Source organism: Anomaloglossus baeobatrachus, chromosome 1, assembly GCF_048569485.1.
Source record: "Anomaloglossus baeobatrachus isolate aAnoBae1 chromosome 1, aAnoBae1.hap1, whole genome shotgun sequence".
NCBI lineage: Eukaryota > Metazoa > Chordata > Amphibia > Anura > Aromobatidae > Anomaloglossus > Anomaloglossus baeobatrachus.
Genome location: NC_134353.1, coordinates 856,824,973 through 856,847,305, shown reverse-complemented (window position 1 = coordinate 856,847,305; position 22,333 = coordinate 856,824,973). Strand labels below are relative to the sequence as shown.

The window sequence follows — 22,333 nt, the reverse complement described above, 5'->3', positions numbered from 1 at the left end:
CTCACTCGGTCGGACTGTTGCCTTCAATCGGGACTTAATTGTTTGGAAACCCAGGAGGTCCCCTTCACTGACGGATTTGGCAAATTCACGGCGACTCCAAGCCTTGCCGGGGTCCGAAAGGCCCCTGCCACTGGTGCTGGCTTCTCTTTGTGTACCGGTCCGGTACGCCGGGCCACCGCCCGTCCACGGTCCTTACGGCAACTCCAATCGGCCACTCCTGCAGACGGTCACCGCCGTCTGCCAACCTTGCTGTCTCGCCCGGGGCACACACCCGGACGCACTTCAGACTGTTTCCTCTTCTGCCACTTCACTTCACTCCTTCCACTTTCACCTCCAACACTAGTCTCTTTCCCTTCCAAAACTCTATCTGCCTGGTTTTCCCGCCTCCAGGACTGTGAACTCCTCGGTGGGTGGAGACCAACTGCCTGGCTCCACCCCCTGGTGTGGACATCAGCCCCTGGAGGAGGGCAACAAGGGTTTTGTGTCTGACCTTGATGTGCCTGCAGTGAGTATGGGGTGTGTTGTGGTGTTGTTCTCTGTGGCCCCTGGCTTGTCCAGGGCGACACACTACCACTGACCGGGACTCTGACCTGAGTCCTGTGGATCGATCCGCTCATCTCTAGTCCCAACCGTCCTGGGTACAGCAGGGCATTCCCTGATTTGGGTGTATGCCCTGCAGTCTCGGACATCTGCTGAATGTCCCTCACTGCCACCGCCCCTCTGACATCTCCTGCCAGGGTAGAAAGAAATGGCAACTGGGTGTGGCTAGAGGCGTGGTGAATAATTTGTCCCTCTTTCTGTCCTTCACAGGTGTGGATCACACTGACGTCATTTCAGTCCGTGCTGCTGGACCGTTTACTTACCAGTGCACATCAATGTGCTAGTTCACAAAGGCAATAATCCACAGGCGGAGATAATGGCAGCGCCCACCAGACTATGGTGCTAATAAATGAATACTATGATCGATTCATAGCCATGAGGACGGACTCTCCAGCCAGAGCCAAGTTCACATAGTACAGCCATTACTGCGGCTTTATGTGCCTGCCCCTGTCACCATCACACTACTATGTGCCATTTGGCATAATGGAAATAACACTGCAAAACACAAACCATGGATCATGGACGCCTGAGCTGAGTGCTGCACACTGACAATGCACAGGCTGCAGTGAGCTCAGGCGGACAGCAGGCGGCAGCAGAGCAGCTGTTGTGGAGGGCTCAGGGTTCTGACTTCCGGTGACGCTCCTTGACGTCCGGGAGGAAGGTCAGTAGTAGTGTGAATGCGGCGGTACCCTGCAGGTCAGGCCCGGTACATGAGCGTCTGTGGCTGCCCTACCGACCTGCCGGGTGGGCGAATGTGCTGGGACTAGTAGTTCATTTACTCGATGCCTTTCCTGCTCCTTTGTAATACTAGCGGGGTCTCCTACTGAAGGTAATACATTACCGGGGCTCCACGTGTGTCCTGGTGCAGGCGGGGATAGGAGATAGATTGGTTATGTCTGCTGCTTGCCTCCAGCTGTAGTGTAACCACAACTCCCAGCATGTGCAGCTCCTGACTAAATATGGGGGCCACATGTAGAAAGTATTGCAGCTGGCTGTGACCCCCTGCATTGCCGACACCACAGTATGTGCTGCAGACACCGCCCGCGCAGAGACACCGCCCGCGCAGAGACACCGCCCGCGCAGAGACACCGCCCGCGCAGAGACACCGCCCGCGCGGCAGAGACACCGCCCGCGCGGCAGAGACACCGCCCGCACAGAGGCACAGCCCGCGCGCTGCAGACACCGCCCGCGCAGAGACACCGCCCGCGCAGAGACACCGCCCGCGCGGCAGAGACACCGCCCGCGCGGCAGAGACACCGCCCGCGCGCCGCAGACACAGCCCGCGCGCCGCAGACACAGCCCGCGCAGAGACACCGGCGTGCACACTGAAGACCCAGCTCACACAGATCCCGCTGTGTCCATGCTCTGGGGCCTCTAGGTTGCAGACACGGCTCACAGATCCTGCTGCATGCTGTGGGGCCTCTGGGTTGCAGACACGGCTCACAGATCCTGCTGCATGCTGTGGGGCCTCTGGGTTGCAGACACGGCTCACAGATCCTGTTGCATGCTGTGGGGCCTCTGGGTTGCAGACACGGCTCACAGATCCTGCTGCATGCTGTGGGGCCTCTGGGTTGCAGACACGGCTCACAGATCCTGCTGCATGCTGTGGGGCCTCTGGGTTGCAGACACGGCTCACAGATCCTGCTGCATGCTCTGGGGCCTCTGGGTTGCAGACACAGCTCACAGATCCTGCTGCATGCTCTGGGGCCCCTGGGTTGCAGACACAGCTCACAGATCCTGCTGCATGCTCTGGGGCCTCTGGGTTGCAGACACAGCTCACAGATCCTGCTGCATGCTCTGGGGCCCCTGGGTTGCAGACACAGCTCACAGATCCTGCTGCATGCTCTGGGGCCTCTGGGTTGCAGACACAGCTCACAGATCCTGCTGCATGCTCTGGGGCCTCTGGGTTGCAGACACAGCTCACAGATCCTGCTGCATGCTCTGGGGCCCCTGGGTTGCAGACACAGCTCACAGATCCTGCTGCATGCTGTGGGGCCTCTGGGTTGCAGACACAGCTCACAGATCCTGCTGCATGCTGTGGGGCCTCTGGGTTGCAGACACAGCTCACAGATCCTGCTGCATGCTGTGGGGCCTCTGGGTTGCAGACACAGCTCACAGATCCTGCTGCATGCTCTGGGGCCCCTGGGTTGCAGACACAGCTCACAGATCCTGCTGCATGCTCTGGGGCCTCTGGGTTGCAGACACAGCTCACAGATCCTGCTGCATGCTCTGGGGCCTCTGGGTTGCAGACACAGCTCACAGATCCTGTTGCGTGCTCTGGGGCCTCTGGGTTGCAGACACAGCTCACAGATCCTGCCGCGTGCATGCTGTGGGGCCTCTGTGGACTGCAGACACGGCTCACACAGAGATCCCACTGCGTGCTGCAGGGACAGTACGATTCGGTTATTGAGGGAAGTGATTTGGCCACTTTAACACCCAGTGCTATGAAGATGGGTAAAAGTTTCAAGAAACGCTCATTTTTAGGTATATTCACAGTTTCAAGGGGGATTTTTGTAGCGGATCCTGTCCAAAATCCTAAAAAACTAGGAAAACTCTTCCTGTGTATTGTTCGGTCATGAGCAGTGATGGTTGTGGTACTGTGTATCCCTGGCTGGAGGCATGAGAAGGTGGAGCAGTGCCCTGTACGGCTGCCACTGGTTATATCCTCCTATAGTAACATTGCATCTGCCCAATCTCTCCCCATTTGTGGTTAGTGATGGCATTTTGCAATAACAGCTTGGATTTCTATGTATGTAATATACTGTTGTCTTTTGGTGGTGAGCTTTGTTTTATGGATATATAGAGAAAAAAAATCAAATATGAAGATCATTTTCTTACTTATCCCACCTTTTAGGATATGTGCAGCCTGGTCTGTAATGATGCTTTAGAAATAGCCCTCAGTCCATTAGACCACTGCGCAACCAGCTCTGTCCTCGCCTATTGTACCATCACCCATTCCCTGTAGACTGTGAGCCCTCGTGGGCAGGGTCCTCTCTCCTCCTATACCAGTCTGTTATGTACTGTTAATGATTGTTGTACGTATACCCTTTCACTTGTAAAGCGCCATGGAATAAATGGCGCTATAATATTATTATTATTATTATTATTAATTACACAAACAAAGCTTATTCTATGTATAATGGACCTAAAACAATTTTCTAACCTACTTTCTGTATGAAGATTTCTGCTTGCAGTAATGGACAATCTGAAAATTGCTCACATAGACTTTCAGTAACTGTTTTTCTAATTCCCATCTGTCTGAAGCCTCTTTCACCTGTTAGTGTCTCCGACACGTGTTTGGTCCGTTTCCTCACGTACTGGAGACACGGGCACACATAGACCCATTAAAATCAATGGGTCTGCGCACACGTGCGTGTTCTGCCATGGACCGTGTTTACGTGTGCTCCACACGTCAACATGTCCATTTTTCTCCGGCATCACGGGTGTCACACAGAACGCAAACGGACCACACGGATGTGTTCCGTGTGACATGCACCGGAGAAAACACACGTGTTTGAGAAAAAACCCCCAAAACATTACTCAACTTCTCCAGCCCTCCTGTCTCTGCTGTCACTTGCTTCCGACCGCCGCTCATTATGCTCATTGCATATTCACTTCACTGCGGCCGGAAGCAGCAGCAGCGGGGATTCTGCAGAACCGGAGACCGAAGATCAACACCACGGACAGCAACGCCAGGGACAGGTGAGTAGAAAGTTTCCATTCTCCGTGTGTTATCACGGATAACACATGAACACACGTGTGCCATGAACACGGCTCACAAAGGGCAAAATGCACCTTTGACACTTCCGTAAAAAACGTGCGTGGTATTTCACGGATGTGTGAAAGAGGCCTGAGACAGATTTTCATCCACTGGAGGGAACAATATCCTAATAACCTTTTCATTCATTGACTGAAAGCAGAGATCTCAAGAGTGAGGAAGTTCTACAGAAAAAGTTATAGAAAATTGTGTACGTTTTTATTATATATTGAATAAACAATTTGGTGAAACTGGAATATCCTTGTAAAATGAAGGGTTGTCCACTACTTACATTGCTATCCTGTCCTTAGGTTAGGTCATCAATGTCTGGTTGACACACCGCACCCCCGCCGATCAGCTGTACCCGGCGGCCGCAGCAGCATGAAATGCTCAGTTTCGGAGCTGCCCCTTCTTCATAGCGGTTGGGTACTGCTATCGGAAGACGGAGCAGCTCCAGAACTGAGCATTTCCTGCTGCAGCCGGCGGCATTGGGTACAGCTGATCGGCAGGGGTGCATCATGGTGTCGGACCCCAGATGAGCAGATATTGATGATCTATTGTAAGGATAGGACATCAAGGGTATGTGCGCACATTGCGTTCTTGCTTAATAATCTGCAGCGTTTTGTCTCTGCATGTGCATTTCAAAACTCATCCAAAACTGCTGCATTTTGTGTACATTTTGAATGCAGTTTTAATGCAGTTTGGTTGATTGCTCTACCATAGACAGAGAGGGAAAAGCATCCAAAAGGCACAAAAGAAGTGACATGTTGCTTTTTAGAACGCATCGATTTTGTCAAAAATTTGGAATCCAAAACGCTGCATTTTAAAACGCAACGTGCACATGGAATTTGCTTAATTCTCATAGACTTTGCTGGGTACACACAACGCATGCATTTATGCTGCAGTTTAAAACACTGCGGAAACGCATGCAAATACGCAACGTGATCGCACAACCTAAAAGTAGTGGACAACCCCTTTAAGCTGACATTGGTCTGCATGTGTGGCATTGCGGTCGTCGGTGTAGATGCTGCCACTGACACATGTAATCTTAATATAACACCAGAATGTAGTGAGCGGATCTATCACTTCTGTCTCTACAGCTGGGCGGCACGGTGGCTCAGTGGTTAGCACTGCAGTCTTGTACCGCTGGGGTCCTCGGTTCGAATCCCACCAAGAATACCATCTGCAAGGAGTTTGTATGTTCTCCTTGTGTTTGTGTGTGTTTCCTCCCACACTCCAAAAAACATACAGATAGGGAATTTAGATTGTGAGCCCCAATGGGGACAGTGTTCCTGATGTATGTAAAGCGCTGCGGAATATGTTAGCGCTATATAAAAATAAAGATTTATTTATTTATTTATTTTTTACAGCTATGACCGACAATGATAAGACACAGCAACCTCCAGAAACAAGTCCTCAGTCTATACAAACAGTTCTTGCGAGCTGGAAAGGACAAACCTGGTTTCCTGCCTCGAATCCAGCATGAATTCAGGAAAAATGCCAAAATCCCCAGGACCGACGTCATGCACGTGGAATATCTCCTGCGCCGGGGCAAGAGGCAACTGGATCAGCTAAAAGATGTCAACACAAAACAGCTCGGAGCCTTCATCAAATCCTCCACAGATGCCTAAAACTTTCCCCTGATATAAAGGGAACAACCAGTGACCTGGAAATACTGCACATTTATGGTGGGTGTTTTGATTCTGTAAGACTGTGATGTCTACGGGGGAAGATGTATGCCTAATCTAGTTGGATTAAAGGGATCCTGTTATCAGGATTTTGTATGTTAAAATACAGGTATGACCACAATGGCGCTGTTATACTGATTCAGTAGATACCGGCCATAAGGAAATCTGCATCATGCTTGTTGTCTAATAATTAGACATTTGCCTTTCCTTGTTTCTGTGCATTGGGGCATGACTGGGGGTAGACTTTTTGGCTCTTTACAGACCCCATTGCTGCCTCTGGTCTGTATCTTCCTCCTGTTTTAAATTTCACACTGGCGCTGTCCTAGCAGCGAGCGGGGCATGCGCAGATTTATTTCTTCAGCGCTCTATTGGGAGACCCAGACGATTGGGGTATAGCTACTGCCCTCTGGAGGCCACACAAAGCACTACATTAAAAGTGCAAGGCCCCTCCCCCTCTGGCTATACCCCCCCGTGGTATCACGGGTTCTCCTGTTTTAGCTTTGTGTGCGAAGGAGGTCAGACATTCCATGCATAGCTCCACAGATTTTAGTCAGCAGTAGCTGCTGACTGTTTCGGATGGAAGAAAAGAGGACACATATAGTGTCCCCAGCATGCTCCCTTCTCACCCCTGGATGGTGTTGTAAGGTTGAGGTACCTATTGCTGGTACAGGGCTGGAGCCTGACATGCTGTTTTCCTTCCACATCCCCTGGTAGGGCTCTGTGGAAGTGGGATCCTGCCGGCCTCTCAGCTCTGATGCCGGGCTCCATCCACAGACCCATTAGAACCTGATGGATTCGGAGCAGGAGTACGATCAGGGACAGGGCCCTGCATCTTACAGGTACTCTGTGTCCCCGGCAGGCACAGACACACTCCGGGCTGGCTGGGTGTTGTAGTGCGCCGGGGACCGCAATGTTGGAGTTAGTGTCCCTACAGATTACTGGGGGATGTTTTGTGTATGGGAACGCAGCGCCGACCCCCTCTGGACCGGGCGGCGCTGCTGTGACTTGTGGTGCGCCGGGGATCCGCCGTCCGCGCTTTTACGGCGGCGGCGGTTATAACTTTAGTCCCCGGCTTTTTGGGCCTAGGACGCCGGCAGCTCCGTTTCGTTCCCGCCCCCACCCTGTCATTCAGGGTAGGGGAGAGACGCTGTTCGCAAGCAGCGACGAGGGCTGGAGCCTGATTTACATGCTCCAGCCCTCACACTATGCACAGAGGGAAGCAGGCTTCCCGCTCTTGGCCAGGAACGCCCAGGGCCCGCCCCCCTTCCTCTCTAGAGACGCCGGCAGCCATTACATGCATGCCTGGCTGGAGGAAGGACGCAAGGCTCTGGGAGACCTGGACTAGGGGCTATCTGGCGACCACACACCCGCTTTTTAAGCGGGCGGTAAGCGAATTTTCTGTGCTGGTCCCTCTAGTGCCTCACTGTGTGTCAGTGTACTGGGTACATATATATAGATATTGTATTTCTTGCACTGTGAGGTGCGCTTCTGGCTGCATATCCCAGATCGCTCTGTGGAAGCAGCAACATGTCATCCTCAAAACGCAAGGCGGCCAAGGCAAAAAGGGCTGTGTATACTGCGTGTGCTGCATGTGGGGCTAATCTACCAGCAGGCTCTGATGACCCCCATTGTGTGCAATGCTCCGACCCGGTGCTGCTTCGCCAGCCGGAGTCAGGAGAGGTAGCGACCCAGGCTGAGACGCTTGTAAGTTCTGCCCCGGTGACAGGGACGGACTTTGCAGTTTTTGCAGATAATATGTCTGTATCTATGGCAAAAATCCTTGAGACCTTGCAATCTATGCATGGGGCTCAGTCTCTGGGCACGGCGAGGCCTCTGTCCTCAGGTCCCCCTTACTTGGAATGTATCCAGCCCACAGGGGGGTCCCCGGCTTCACAGGCCGAGGATTATGACTCAGATGATGGCCCCAGCCACCCTAAGCGAGCTCGCTGGGAAAGACCCTCGACGTCTTCACACTGCTCAGGGTCTCAGCGCAATCAGTCTCCCTGTGATGTGTCTGATGAGAGTGATCAGGAATCCACTCCTGGAACTCCTCTCAACCTGGATACCCCGGATGGGGATGCCATGGTAGACGACCTTATCTCAGCCATCAATAGGCTGTTGGATATTTCTCCCCCAGCCCCTTCAGCAGAAGAGGCGGCTGCGGAGCAGGAAAAGTTTCGTTTCCTTTATCCCAAGCGTAAATTGAGTGCTTTGTTAGATCACTCTGACTTCAGAGAATCAATTCAGAAGCACGACGCTCACCCGGAAAGGCGTTTCTCTAAACGATCTAAAGATACGCGTTTCCCTTTCCCCCCTGAGGTGGTCAAGCGCTGGACACAGTGTCCAAAGGTGGACCCCCCGATTTCCAAACTTGCAGCTAGATCCATAGTTGCAGTGGAGGATGGCGCTTCACTTAAAGATGCCAATGACAGACAGATGGACCTTTGGTTAAAATCTGTCTATGAAGCTATAGGCGCGTCATTTGCTCCGGCATTCGCAGCCGTCTGGGCACTCCAGGCTATTTCAGCTGGCTTAGCAAAGGTGGATGCTATCATGCATCCAGCAGTGCCGCAAGTGGCGCACCTTACCACGCAGATGTCGGCGTTTGCGTCTTACGCTATCAATGCGGTCCTAGAATCTACCAGTCGCACCTCAATGGCGTCCGCCAATTCGGTAGTTTTGCGCAGAGCCTTGTGGTTAAAGGACTGGAAAGCGGATGCTGGTTCCAAAAAATGTTTAACCAGTTTGCCTTTGTCTAGAGAGAGACTGTTTGGCGAGCCATTGGCTGACATCATTAAGCAGTCCAAGGGTAAAGACTCCTCTTTACCACAACCCAGAACACCCAAACCTCAGCAGAAAAAGTGGCAGCAGAGGTTTCAGTCCTTTCGAGGTTCGGGCAAGACACCATTTACCTCGTCCAAAGGGACTCAGAGGACGCAAAGAAACTCAGATTCGTGGCGGACTCACACACGCCCCAAGAAAGCAAATGGAGGTACCGCTTCCAAAGCGGCTACCTCATGACTTCCAGCCCCCCCCCTCCGCATCGCCGGTCGGGGGCAGGCTCTCCCGCTTTTCCGGCATTTGGATGTCACAGGTCAAAGACCGGTGGGTGACGGACATTTTGTCTCGCGGGTACAGAATCGAGTTCAATTCTCGTCCTCCAGCTCGGTTCTTCAGAACCTCCCCACGGCCAGACCGAGCAGATGCTCTGCTGCAGGCGGTGGATTCCCTAAAAGCGGAAGGAGTGGTTATCCCAGTCCCTCCTCAGGAACAAGGGCAAGGGTTTTACTCCAATCTCTTTGTGGTTCCAAAAAAGGACGGCTCGTTCCGTCCTGTTCTGGACCTAAAACGGCTCAACAAGCATGTGCACGCCAGGAGGTTCCGGATGGAAACCCTCCGCTCTGTCATTGCCTCAATGTCCAGAGGAGACTTCCTTGCCTCAATAGACATCAGAGATGCTTATCTCCACGTGCCAATTGCTACAGAACATCAACGTTTTCTACGTTTTGTGATAGGAGACGACCATTTTCAGTTCGTAGCTCTTCCATTTGGTCTGGCGACAGCCCCACGGGTCTTCACCAAGGTCATGGCGGCGGTGGTAGCAGTCTTGCACTCTCAGGGACACTCGGTGATCCCTTACCTAGACGATTTATTGGTCAAAGCTCCCTCTCAGGAGGCATGCCAACTCAGCCTGAATGCTACGCTGGAGACTCTACAGTCTTTCGGATGGATCATCAACTTTCCAAAGTCGATCCTATCACCGACTCAGTCACTAACGTATCTTGGCATGGAGTTTCATACTCTAGCAGCGATAGTGAAGCTTCCGCTGGACAAGCAGCGGTCACTACAGACAGGGGTGCAATCTCTCCTGCAGGGCCAGTTGCATCCCTTGCGGCGCCTCATGCATTTCCTAGGGAAGATGGTGGCAGCCATGGAAGCAGTTCCCTTTGCGCAGTTTCATCTGCGCCCACTTCAATGGGACATTCTCCGCCAATGGGACGGGAAGTCAACGTCCCTGGACAGGAAAGTCTCGCTTTCCCAGACGGCCAAGGACTCTCTACAATGGTGGCTCCTTCCCACATCATTGTCTCAGGGAAGATCCTTCCTGCCCCCATCCTGGGCAGTAGTCACGACAGATGCGAGTCTGTCAGGGTGGGGAGCAGTATTTCTCCACCACAGGGCTCAGGGGACGTGGACTCCGCAGGAGTCCACCCTTCAGATCAATGTTCTGGAGATCAGAGCAGTGTATCTTGCTCTACTGGCCTTCCAACAGTGGCTGGAAGGAAAGCAGATCCGAATCCAATCGGACAACTCCACAGCGGTGGCATACATCAACCACCAAGGAGGGACGCGCAGTCGGCAAGCCTTCCAAGAAGTCCGGCGCATTCTAATGTGGGTGGAGGACAGAGCATCCACCATATCCGCGGTTCACATCCCAGGCGTAGAAAACTGGGAAGCAGACTTCCTCAGTCGCCAGGGCATGGACGCAGGGGAATGGTCCCTTCACCCGGACGTGTTTCAGGAAATCTGTCGCCGCTGGGGAGTGCCGGACGTCGACCTAATGGCGTCCCGGCACAACAACAAGGTCCCGGCATTCATGGCGAGGTCGCGCGATCAAAGAGCTCTGGCGGCAGACGCCTTGGTTCAAGATTGGTCGCAGTTTCAGCTCCCATACGTGTTTCCACCTCTGGCGCTCTTGCCCAGAGTGCTACGCAAGATCAGATCCGAGTGCAGCCGCGTCATACTCGTCGCTCCAGACTGGCCGAGGAGGTCGTGGTATCCGGATCTGTGGCATCTCACGATCGGTCGACCGTGGTCACTGCCAGACCGACCAGACTTACTGTCCCAAGGGCCGTTTTTCCATCAGAATTCTGCGGCCCTGAACCTGACTGTGTGGCCATTGAGTCCTGGATCCTAGCGTCTGCTGGATTATCTCAGGGAGTCATTGCCACAATGAGACAAGCTAGAAAGTCGAATTCGGCTAAGATCTACCACAGAACGTGGAAGATTTTCTTGTCCTGGTGCTCTGCTCAGGGAGTGTCTCCCTGGCCATTTGCATTGCCCAAGTTTCTTTCCTTCCTGCAATCGGGGTTAGAAAAGGGCTTGTCGCTCAGCTCCCTTAAAGGGCAAGTTTCGGCACTATCCGTGTTTTTTCAGAAGCGTCTAGCACGTCTTCCTAAGGTGCGCACGTTCCTGCAGGGGGTCTGTCATATTGTGCCCCCGTACAAGCGACCGTTAGATCCATGGGATCTGAACAGGGTACTAGTTGCTCTCCAGAAGCCGCCCTTCGAGCCTCTGAAGGAAGTTTCCTTTTCTCGGCTGTCGCAGAAAGTGGCGTTTCTTGTTGCAATCACATCGCTTCGGCGAGTGTCTGAGCTGGCAGCTCTGTCATCCAAGGCTCCCTTCCTGGTGTTCCACCAGGACAAGGTTGTGCTGCGCCCCATTCCGGAGTTTCTCCCTAAGGTCGTATCCTCTTTTCATCTTAATCAGGATATTTCCTTGCCTTCTTTTTGCCCTCATCCGGTTCACCGGTATGAAAAGGCCTTACGTTTGCTAGATCTGGTGAGAGCACTCAGAATCTACATTTCCCGCACGGCGCCCATACGCCGTGCCGATGCACTTTTCGTCCTTGTCGCTGGTCCGCGCAAGGGGTTGCAGGCTTCTAAAGCCACCCTGGCTCGATGGATCAAAGAACCAATTCTAGAGGCCTACCGTTCTGCGGGGCTTCCGGTTCCTTCAGGGCTAAAAGCCCACTCAACCAGAGCCGTGGGTGCGTCATGGGCATTACGTCACCAGGCTTCGGCTCAACAGGTGTGCCAGGCAGCTACCTGGTCCAGTCTGCACACTTTCACCAAGCATTATCAGGTGCATACCTATGCTTCGGCGGATGCCAGCTTAGGTAGAAGAGTCCTGCAGGCGGCAGTGACACCCCCGTAGGGGAGGGCTGTTTTGCAGCTCTAACATGAGGTATTTATTTACCCACCCAGGGACAGCTTTTGGACGTCCCAATCGTCTGGGTCTCCCAATAGAGCGCTGAAGAAGAAGGGAATTTTGTTACTTACCGTAAATTCCTTTTCTTCTAGCTCTTATTGGGAGACCCAGCACCCGCCCTGTTGTCCTTCGGGATTTCTTGGTTGTTTGCAGGTACACATGTTGTTCATGTTGAACGGTTTTTCAGTTCTCCGACGTTATTCGGAGTTAATTTGTTTAAACCAGTTATTGGCTTCCTCCTTCTTGCTTTGGCACTAAAACTGGAGAACCCGTGATACCACGGGGGGGTATAGCCAGAGGGGGAGGGGCCTTGCACTTTTAATGTAGTGCTTTGTGTGGCCTCCAGAGGGCAGTAGCTATACCCCAATCGTCTGGGTCTCCCAATAAGAGCTAGAAGAAAAGGAATTTACGGTAAGTAACAAAATTCCCTTCTTTCCAACAGTCTTCGGGAAAATGGCACTTTTGGTGGCGCATGCGTAGATTGACATCTCAGCTCAGTCTGTGCATGCACTGCCATCAGCTCCACTTTACTGGTGACAGCCAGGAGATTAATCTACGCATGCGTCTCCAGTGGCGCCATTTTGATGAGGACCACCAAGATGTCAATTTGTGCAAGTGCTGCCTGCGGCTGGGATGGAGTGAAATTTAAAACAGGAGGGCAAAACAGACAACAGAGGCAGCGGAGGGGCCGGGGCAGAGCTAAAGATCCTACCCACAGTCTGGCCACACAGTCCCGTATGGTTTTACAGGTAAAAACAGCTTGCCAGCAGAATCTTGCAGCCAGTAATGAAAAGACCCTTATTGGCCAAAGGATTTTACAGTATAGCATCAGTTTATCACAAAATGCCGTAGTTGTTGTTTAAAAGTGTCTGAGTGCTTTTCAGTTTATCCAGATGGAAGTACCCTAAAATACAGCACAAATTTTAAAGACAGTCGCTGTGTGTGTAGTGTGTGTAGTGTGTGTGGTGTGTGTGTAGTGGTGAGTGTGTGTGTGTGTGTGTGTGTGTGTGAGTGTGTGTGTGTGTGATCACTGCAAGTCCTCTGCTCGGCATCTGGTGAGTGTGATTCCGGAGTGTCTGCTGTTTATAGTGAAGTGACCTTCAGTATCTTTAACTTTTTTAGCTGCACGGACACTTCATTATTAACCCCTTAAGGACGAAGCCAGTTTTGTACTTAATGACCAGGCCATTTTTTGCAATTCTGACCAGTGTCACTTTATGAGGTCATAACTCTGGAACGCTTCAACGGATCCCGGTGATTCTGACATTGTTTTTTCGTGACATATTGTACTTCATGATAGTTATAAATTTAGAACGATATTTTTTGCTTTTATTTGTGAAAAAATCGGAAATTTGATGAAAATTTTGAAAATTTTGCAATTTTCAAACTTTTAATTTCTTCGGCGCTCCATTGGGAGACCCAGACGATTGGGTGTATAGCTACTGCCTCCGGAGGCCACACAAAGCATTACACTAAAAAGTGTAAGGCCCCTCCCCTTCTGGCTATACACCCCCAGTGGGATCACTGGCTCACCAGTTTTCTGCTTTGTGCGAAGGAGGTCAGACATCCACGCATAGCTCCACTGTTTAGTCAGCAGTAGCTGCTGACTATGTCGGATGGAAGAAAAGAGGGCCCATATGGGGCCCCCAGCATGCTCCCTTCTTACCCCACTTGTGGTTTGTAAGGTTGAGGTACCCATTGCGGGTACGGAGGCTGGAGCCCACATGCTGTTTTCCTTCCCCATCCCCCTGAGGGGCTCTGAGGAAGTGGGATCTTACCGGCCCCCAAGCCCTGAGGCCGGGCTCCATCCACAGACCCAGTGAACCTGCTGGATACGGAGCTGGGTACCGTTCAGGGACAAGGCCCTGCAACTTTCAGGTACTCTGTGTCCCCGTACAGACAGGCACGCACACGCCAGACTTGCTGGGTGTGTTAGTGCGCCGGGGACAGTAACGCTGCACGCTGGGGTTTGAGTCACAGCAGCTTAGCTGTGTGACTTCATGTGCTGGGAACTACCGCGCCGGCCACTCTCGGAGCGGCGGCGCGGCTGGGACTTGTAGTGCGCCGGGGACTTAGCGCCGACCGCGCTTTTACGGCGGCGGCGCTTATAAATTTAGTCCCCGGCTTTTGCGGCCTAGCTCCGCTTCGTTCCCGCCCCCTCCCTGTCAATCAGGGAATGGGACAGACGCTGTGCAATCGTCAGCGCCGAGGGCTGGAGCCTTATTTACATGCTCCAGCCCTCTCACTAGGCACAGTGGGACGCAGGTTTCCCGCTTTTGGTCTGAGCACGCCCAGGGCCCGCCCCCCCCTCCACAGGACGCCGGCAGCCATTCCTGCATGCAGTCTGGCTGGAGGACGGACACAGGCTCTGGGAGACCCAGACTAGGGATTTCTGGCGACCACACACCCGCGTTTAGCGGGCGGTAAGCAGCACATTAGTGCTGGCCCCACTAGTGCCACAGTGTTGTATTGGTGTACTTTTTCCTGTACCAGATATATATATATATACTGCACTGTACGGTCGCTTCTTGGCTGTATACCCTATATTGCTCTGAGGAGACAACAACATGTCATCCACAAAACGCAAGGGTGCCAAGGCACGGGCTGTATACACTGCTTGTACAGCATGTGGGGCTAATCTACCAGCAGGCTCCAACGACTCTCATTGTGTGCAATGTTCAGTCCCAGTGGCACTTCGTCAGCCAGAGCCTATTGTGGTGGTAGCCCAGGCAGAGACGCCTGTGAACCCTGCCCCGGTGACGGGGACAGAATTTGCAGTCTTTGCTGATAAAATGTCTGTGACTATGTCAAAAATCCTGGAGATCTTGCAGTCCAGGCCAGTTGCTCAGACCATAGACACTGCTGTGTCTATGTTCCCCGGTCCCCCTCAGTTGGAACTAATCCGTACTTCAAGGGGGTCCCAGGCATCACAGGCTGAGGGCTCTGACTCCGATGACAGTCCCAGGCCGCCTAAGCGAGCTCGCTGGGAGAGACCCTCCACGTCATCACGCGGGTCAGGGTCTCAGCGAGAAGGGTCTCTATATGATGAGACAGAGGTGGGTGATCAGGAGTCTAGTCCTGACACCGCACTCAATTTGGATACGCCAGATGGTGACGCCATGGTAAATGACCTTATAGCGGCCATCAATAGGCTGTTGGATATTTCTCCCCCAGCCCCTTCAGCAGAGGAGGCAGCTGCCCAGCAGGAGAAATTCCATTTCCTGTATCCCAAGCGTAAATTGAGTACTTTTCTGGACCACTCTGACTTCAGAGCATCAATCCAGAAACACCATGCTTATCCGGACAAGCGTTTTTCCAAACGTCTTAAGGATACACGTTATCCCTTTCCCCCTGACGTGGTCAAACGCTGGACCCAGTGTCCAAAAGTGGACCCTCCAATATCCAGGCTTGCAGCTAGATCCATAGTTGCAGTGGAGGATGGGGCTTCACTTAAAGATGCCAATGACAGACAGATGGACCTTTGGTTGAAATCTGTCTATGAAGCTATTGGCGCGTCGTTTGCTCCAGCATTCGCGGCCGTGTGGGCGCTCCAAGCTATTTCAGCTGGTCTGGCACAGGTGGACTCTTTCATACGTCCAGCAGTGCCGCAAGTGGCGTCCTTAACTACGCAAATGTCTGCGTTTGCGACCTATGCTATCAACGCTGTCCTGGACTCTACGAGCCGTACCTCAATGGCATCCGCCAACTCTGTAGTTTTGCGCAGAGCCTTGTGGTTAAAAGAATGGAAAGCAGATTCTGCTTCTAAAAAATGTTTAACCAGCTTGCCATTATCTGGAGACAGACTGTTTGGTGAGCAATTGGCTGAAATCATTAAACAGTCCAAGGGTAAGGACTCCTCCTTACCCCAGCCCAGATCAAGCAAACCTCAACAGAGGAAGTGGCAGTCGAGGTTTCGGTCCTTTCGAGGCTCGGGCAAGCCCCAATTCTCCTCGTCCAAAGGGACTTAGAAGGAGCAAAGGAGCTCTGATTCCTGGCGGGCTCACTCACGCCCCAAGAAAGCAACCGGAGGTACCGCTTCCAAGGCGGCTGCCTCATGACTTTCGGCCGCCTCCCTCCGCATCCTCGGTCGGTGGCAGGCTCTCCCGCTTTTGCGACATTTGGCTGCCACAGGTCAAAGACCGGTGGGTAACAGACATTTTGTCTCACGGGTACAGGATAGAGTTCAGTTCTCGTCCTCCCTCGGTTCTTCAGAACTTCCCCACATCCCGACCGAGCAGATGCCCTTCTGCAGGCGGTGAATTCTCTAAGAGCAGAAGGAGTGGTGGTCCCTGTTCCTCTTCGGGAACAAGGACAAGGTTTTTACTCCAATCTCTTTGTGGTGCCAAAAAAGGACGGCTCATTCCGTCCTGTTCTGGACCTGAAACTGCTCAACAAGCATGTGAACGCCAGGCGGTTCCGGATGGAATCCCTCCGCTCAGTCATTGCCTCAATGTCTCAAGGAGATTTCCTAGCATCAATAGACATCAAAGATGCTTATCTCCACGTGCCGATTGCTACAGAGCACCAACGCTTTCTACGCTTCGTGATAGGAGACGACCATCTTCAGTTCGTAGCTCTGCCATTTGGTCTGGCGACAGCCCCACGGGTATTCACCAAGGTCATGGCGGCAGTGGTAGCAGTCTTGCACTCTCAGGGACACTCTGTGATCCCTTACTTGGACGATTTACTTGTCAAGGCACCCTCTCAAGAGGCATGCCAACTCAGCCTGAATGTTGCACTGGAGACTCTCCAGACGTTCGGGTGGATCATCAACTTCTCAAAGTCAAATCTGTCACCGACCCAATCACTAACGTATCTTGGCATGGAGTTTCATACTCTCTCAGCGATAGTGAAGCTTCCGCTGGACAAGCAGAGGTCACTACAGACTGGGGTGCAGGCTCTCCTTCAAAGTCAGTCGCACTCCTTAAGACGCCTCATGCACTTCCTCGGGAAGATGGTGGCGGCAATGGAGGCGGTTCCGTTTGCGCAGTTTCATCTGCGCCCACTTCAATGGGACATTCTCCGCCAATGGGACGGGAAGTCAACATCCCTGGACAGGAAAGTCTCCCTTTCCCAGACGGCCAAAGACTCTCTGCAGTGGTGGCTTCTTCCCACCTCATTATCACAGGGAAGATCCTTCCTACCACCGTCCTGGGCGGTGGTCACGACAGACGCGAGTCTGTCAGGGTGGGGAGCAGTTTTTCTCCACCACAGGGCTCAGGGTACGTGGACTCAGCAGGAGTCCACCCTTCAGATCAATGTTCTGGAAATCAGAGCAGTGTATCTTGCCCTACTAGCCTTCCAGCAGTGGCTGGAAGGAAGGCAGATCCGAATTCAGTCGGACAACTCCACAGCGGTGGCATACATCAACCACCAAGGGGGGACACGCAGTCGGCAAGCCTTCCAGGAAGTCCGGCGGATTCTGATGTGGGTGGAAGCCATGGCCTCCACCATATCCGCAGTTCACATCCCCGGCGTAGAAAACTGGGAAGCAGACTTCCTCAGTCGCCAGGGCATGGACGCAGGGGAATGGTCCCTTCACCCGGACGTGTTTCAGGAAATCTGTCGCCGCTGGGGAAAGCCGGACGTCGACCTAATGGCGTCCCGGCACAACAACAAGGTCCCAACCTTCATGGCACGGTCTCGCGATCACAGAGCTCTGGCGGCAGACGCCTTAGTGCAAGATTGGTCGCAGTTCCGGCTCCCTTATGTGTTTCCACCTCTGGCACTCTTGCCCAGAGTGCTACGCAAGATCAGATCCGACTGCAGCCGCGTCATACTCGTCGCCCCAGACTGGCCAAGGAGGGCGTGGTATCCGGATCTGTGGCATCTCACGGTCGGCCAACCGTGGGCACTACCAGACCGACCAGACTTACTGTCCCAAGGGCCGTTTTTTCATCGGAATTCTGCGGCCCTGAACCTGACTGTGTGGCCATTGAGTCCTGGATCCTAGCGTCTTCAGGATTATCCCAAGGGGTCGTGGCCACCATGAGACAGGCTCGGAAGCCCACGTCCGCTAAGATCTACCACAGAACGTGGAGGATATTCTTATCCTGGTGCTCTGCTCAGGGAGTGTCTCCCTGGCCATTTGCATTGCCTACCTTTCTTTCTTTCCTGCAATCTGGGTTAGAAAAAGGTTTGTCGCTTGGCTCCCTTAAAGGGCAAGTCTCGGCGCTATCCGTCTTTTTTCAGAAGCGTCTAGCACGACTTCCTAAGGTGCGCACGTTCCTGCAGGGGGTTTGTCATATCGTACCCCCGTACAAGCGGCCGTTAGATCCATGGGATCTGAACAGGGTACTAGTTGCCCTCCAGAAGCCGCCCTTCGAGCCTCTGAGGGAGGTTTCACTTTCTAGACTATCACAGAAAGTGGCTTTTCTGGTAGCGATCACATCTCTTCGGAGAGTGTCTGAGCTAGCAGCGCTGTCATCCAAGGCTCCTTTCCTGGTCTTCCACCAGGACAAGGTAGTGCTGCGCCCCATTCAGGAGTTTCTCCCGAAGGTGGTATCCTCTTTTCATCTTAATCAGGATATCTCTTTGCCTTCTTTTTGTCCTCATGCAGTTCATCGGTATGAGAAGGATTTACATTTGTTAGATCTGGTGAGAGCACTCAGAATCTACATTTCCCGCACGGCGCCCCTGCGCCGCTCCGATGCACTCTTTGTCCTTGTCGCTGGTAAGCGCAAAGGGTCGCAGGCTTCCAAAGCCACCCTGGCTCGATGGATCAAAGAACCAATTCTTGAAGCCTACCGTTCTGCTGGGCTTCCGGTTCCTTCGGGCTAAAGGCCCACTCAACCAGAGCCGTGGGTGCTTCCTGGGCATTACGTCACCAGGCTACGGCTCAACAGGTGTGCCAGGCAGCTACCTGGTCGAGTCTGCACACTTTCACCAAACATTATCAGGTGCATACCTATGCTTCGGCGGACGCCAGCCTAGGTAGAAGAGTCCTGCAGGCGGCAGTTGCCTCCCCGTAGGGGAGGGCTGTCTTCGCAGCTCTAACATGAGGTATTTCTTTACCCACCCAGGGACAGCTTTTGGACGTCCCAATCGTCTGGGTCTCCCAATGGAGCGCCGAAGAAGAAGGGAATTTTGTTACTTACCGTAAATTCCTTTTCTTCTAGCTCCTATTGGGAGACCCAGCACCCGCCCTGTTGTCCTTTGGGATTTTTGGTTTTTTCGGGTACACATGTTGTTCATGTTGAACGGTTTTTCAGTTCTCCGATGTTACTCGGAGTGAATTTGTTTAAACCAGTTATTGGCTTTCCTCCTTCTTGCTTTTGCACTAAAACTGGTGAGCCAGTGATCCCACTGGGGGTGTATAGCCAGAAGGGGAGGGGCCTTACACTTTTTAGTGTAATGCTTTGTGTGGCCTCCGGAGGCAGTAGCTATACACCCAATCGTCTGGGTCTCCCAATAGGGGCTAGAAGAAAAGGAATTTACGGTAAGTAACAAAATTCCCTTCTTTTATGCCCTTAACCCAGAGAGTTATGTCACACAAAACAGTTAATAAATAACATTTCCCACATGTCTACTTTACATTAGCGCAATTTCTGAAACAAAATGTTTTGGGGTTAGGAAGTTAGAAGGGGTCAAAGTTCATCAGCAATTTCCCATTTTTTCAACAAAATTCACAAAACCATTTTTTTAGGGACCACATCACATTTGAAGTGACTTTGAGAGGCCTAAGTGACAGAAAATACCTAAAAGTGACACCATTCTCAAAACAGCACGCCTCAAAGTACTCAAAACCACATCCAAGAAGTTTATTAACCCTTCAGGTGCTTCACAGGAACTAAAGCAAAGTGGAATGAAAAAAAGCAAAAAATAAAATTTTACCTAAAATGTTGCTCTACCCCAAATTTATTCACTTTTAGAAGAAATAACACAACAAAATGAACCCCAAAACTTGTTACCCACTTTCTTATGAACGCGCCAATACCCCACATGTGGTCAGAAACCTTTGTTTGGACAAATGGGAGGGCTCGGAACAGAAGGAGCAATATTTGAATTTTGGAAAGCAAATTTGGCTGAAATAGATTGCGGGCACCATGTTGCATTTACATGTCCGCCAAGGTACCTAAACAGCAGAAACCCATTACAAGTGACACCATTTTGGAAACTAGACCCCTTAAGGCTTCTATCTAGGGGTATAGTGAGCATTTTGGATCCACAGGTACTTCACAGATTTTGATAACGTTACGTTGTCACATTGAAAATTTTCATTTTTTTCTCAAAAATGTTGCTTTAGCATCAATTTTCACTTTTTCAAGAGGTAATTCCAAAAATGTGACCCCAATGTTTGTTACCCACTTTTTTATGAGCGCGGTGATACCTCACTTGTGGTCTGAAACCTTTGTTTGGAGAAATGGGAGGGCTTGGAACGGAAGGAGCAATATTTGAATTTTGGAAAGGAAATTTGGCTGAAAAAGATTGCGGGCACCATGTCGCATTTGGAGGACCCCTAAGGTACGTAAACAGCAAAAAAACACCACAAGTGACCCCATATTGGAAACTAGGCCCCTCAAGGAATTTATCTTGATGTTTGGTGAGTACCCTGAACCCCCAGGTGCTTTACAGAAGTTTATAACGTTGAGCCATGAAAATATAAAAATAAAATTTTACCACAAAATTGTTACTTCAACCAGGTAGCTTTTTTTTTTCACAAGGGTAACAGGAAAAAAATCACCATGAAATTTATTGCGCAATTTCTCCTGAGTTTGTTGATATCTTGTATGTGGTGGAAATCAACTGTTTGGGTACACTACAGGGCTCAGAAGAGAAGGAGTGCAATTTGACTGCAAAATTGGCTGGAATCAATAGCGGACGCCATGTTGCATTAGGAGAACCCCTGAGGTGCCTAAGCAGTGGAGGTCCCCCACAAGTGACCCCATTCTGGAAATAAGACCCCTCAAGGCTTTAATCTAGGTGTATATTGAGCATTTTGAATCCACGAATACTTCACAGAATTTGATAAGCTTAGGTTGCCATATTGAAATTTTCATTTTTTTCACAAAAATGTTGATTTAGCGACACATTTTTCACTTTTTCAAGAGGCAACAACAAAACGTGTACCCCACAGGTTATCTAATTTCTTGTGAGCGCAGGGATACCCCACATGTGGCCAAAAACCTTTGTTTGGATAAATGGGAGGGCTTGGAATGGAAGGAGCACCATTTGAATTTTGGAAAAGTTGAAGTAAATTGCGCGCACCATGTCACATTAGCAGGGCCCCTTGGGCACCTATACATCAGAAACCCCCCACAAGTGACCTCATTTTGGAAACTGGACCCCTCAAGGATTTTATTCAGGAGTATAGTAAACATTTTGAATCCACAGGTACTTCACAAAACTGTTGCTGTAGCAAAAAATTTCTCACTGTTAAGGGGGCTTTACACGCTGCGACATTGCTAATGCGGAGTCGTTAGGGTCACGGAATTGGTGACGCACATCCGGCCGCATTAGCAATGTTGCTGCGTGTGACACCGATGAGCGATTTTGCATCGCTATGTGTGACGCCGCAGGATCGAGGAACCTCTCCTTACCTGCCTCCCGGCCGCTATGAGGAAGGAAGGAGGTGGGCGGGATGTTCCGGCCACTCATCTCCGCCCCTCCGCTTCTATTGGGCGGCCGCTCAGTGACGTCACTGTGACGCCACACGGACCGCCCCCTTAGAAAGGAGGCGGTTTGCCGGTCACAGCGACGTCGCCGGGCAGGTAAGTATGTGTGACGCATCTGCGCGATGTTGTGCGGCACGGGCAGCGATTGCCCGTGTCGCACAACAGATGGGGGCGGGTACCCACGCTAGCGATATCGGGACCGATATCGCAGCGTGTAAAGTAGCCTTTAGGCTATGTGGCCATGATCCAGCGACACGGCGTCTAGTACCCAGTGTCAGCCTCCTGCAGAAATGTGAGTGTTGTCCACGGGAGAACGCAGCTGCCCATGCCCACGATTTGGGTTCAGGCTGCTGTGGACTTTAGTTCTATTCTACCTGCAAAGAACACTCATCTCTGCAGCATAAATTGACATCCTGAGGCTCGGGAAGCTGCGCCACAGGTCGATTTATGCTGCGGAGAAAAGAAACACAGTGGGCACGGGATTTCTAAAAATCCTGCCACTGTGCTTCTACTGCACAACGCAGCGTTATGGACGCAGGGAAAACACTCTGCGCCCAAAACGTTGCAAACCCTGATTGTGGGCACACAGCGTAAAATGCTACAATGGATGAATGGATAGATGTCAAACATATATAACGTCCCACCCCCTGCATATTCTAAGCTGGCGCCCTTTAGTGCCTTTC

At 51.8% G+C, this 22,333-nt stretch overlaps 1 protein-coding gene across 3 annotated transcripts in view; it reads left to right on the top strand.

The window, feature by feature from the left end:
• Window positions 1–1,172: 1,172 nt before the first annotated feature.
• Window positions 1,173–22,333, top strand: part of SDHAF1 (succinate dehydrogenase complex assembly factor 1) — a 34,909-nt gene continuing 13,748 nt past the window's right edge. Inside the window, exons 1-2 of one of the 3 annotated variants that reach the window (XM_075342408.1) lie at window positions 1,173–1,261; window positions 5,728–6,045. In XM_075342408.1, coding sequence (XP_075198523.1) covers window positions 5,740–5,988 — 249 coding nt within the window. In that variant the 5' untranslated portion in view covers window positions 1,173–1,261; window positions 5,728–5,739 and the 3' untranslated portion in view covers window positions 5,989–6,045. Of the gene's footprint in view, window positions 1,430–5,727; window positions 6,046–22,333 lie in introns of all 3 variants that reach the window. The other 2 variants (XM_075342401.1, XM_075342393.1) reach the window with 2 other exon arrangements.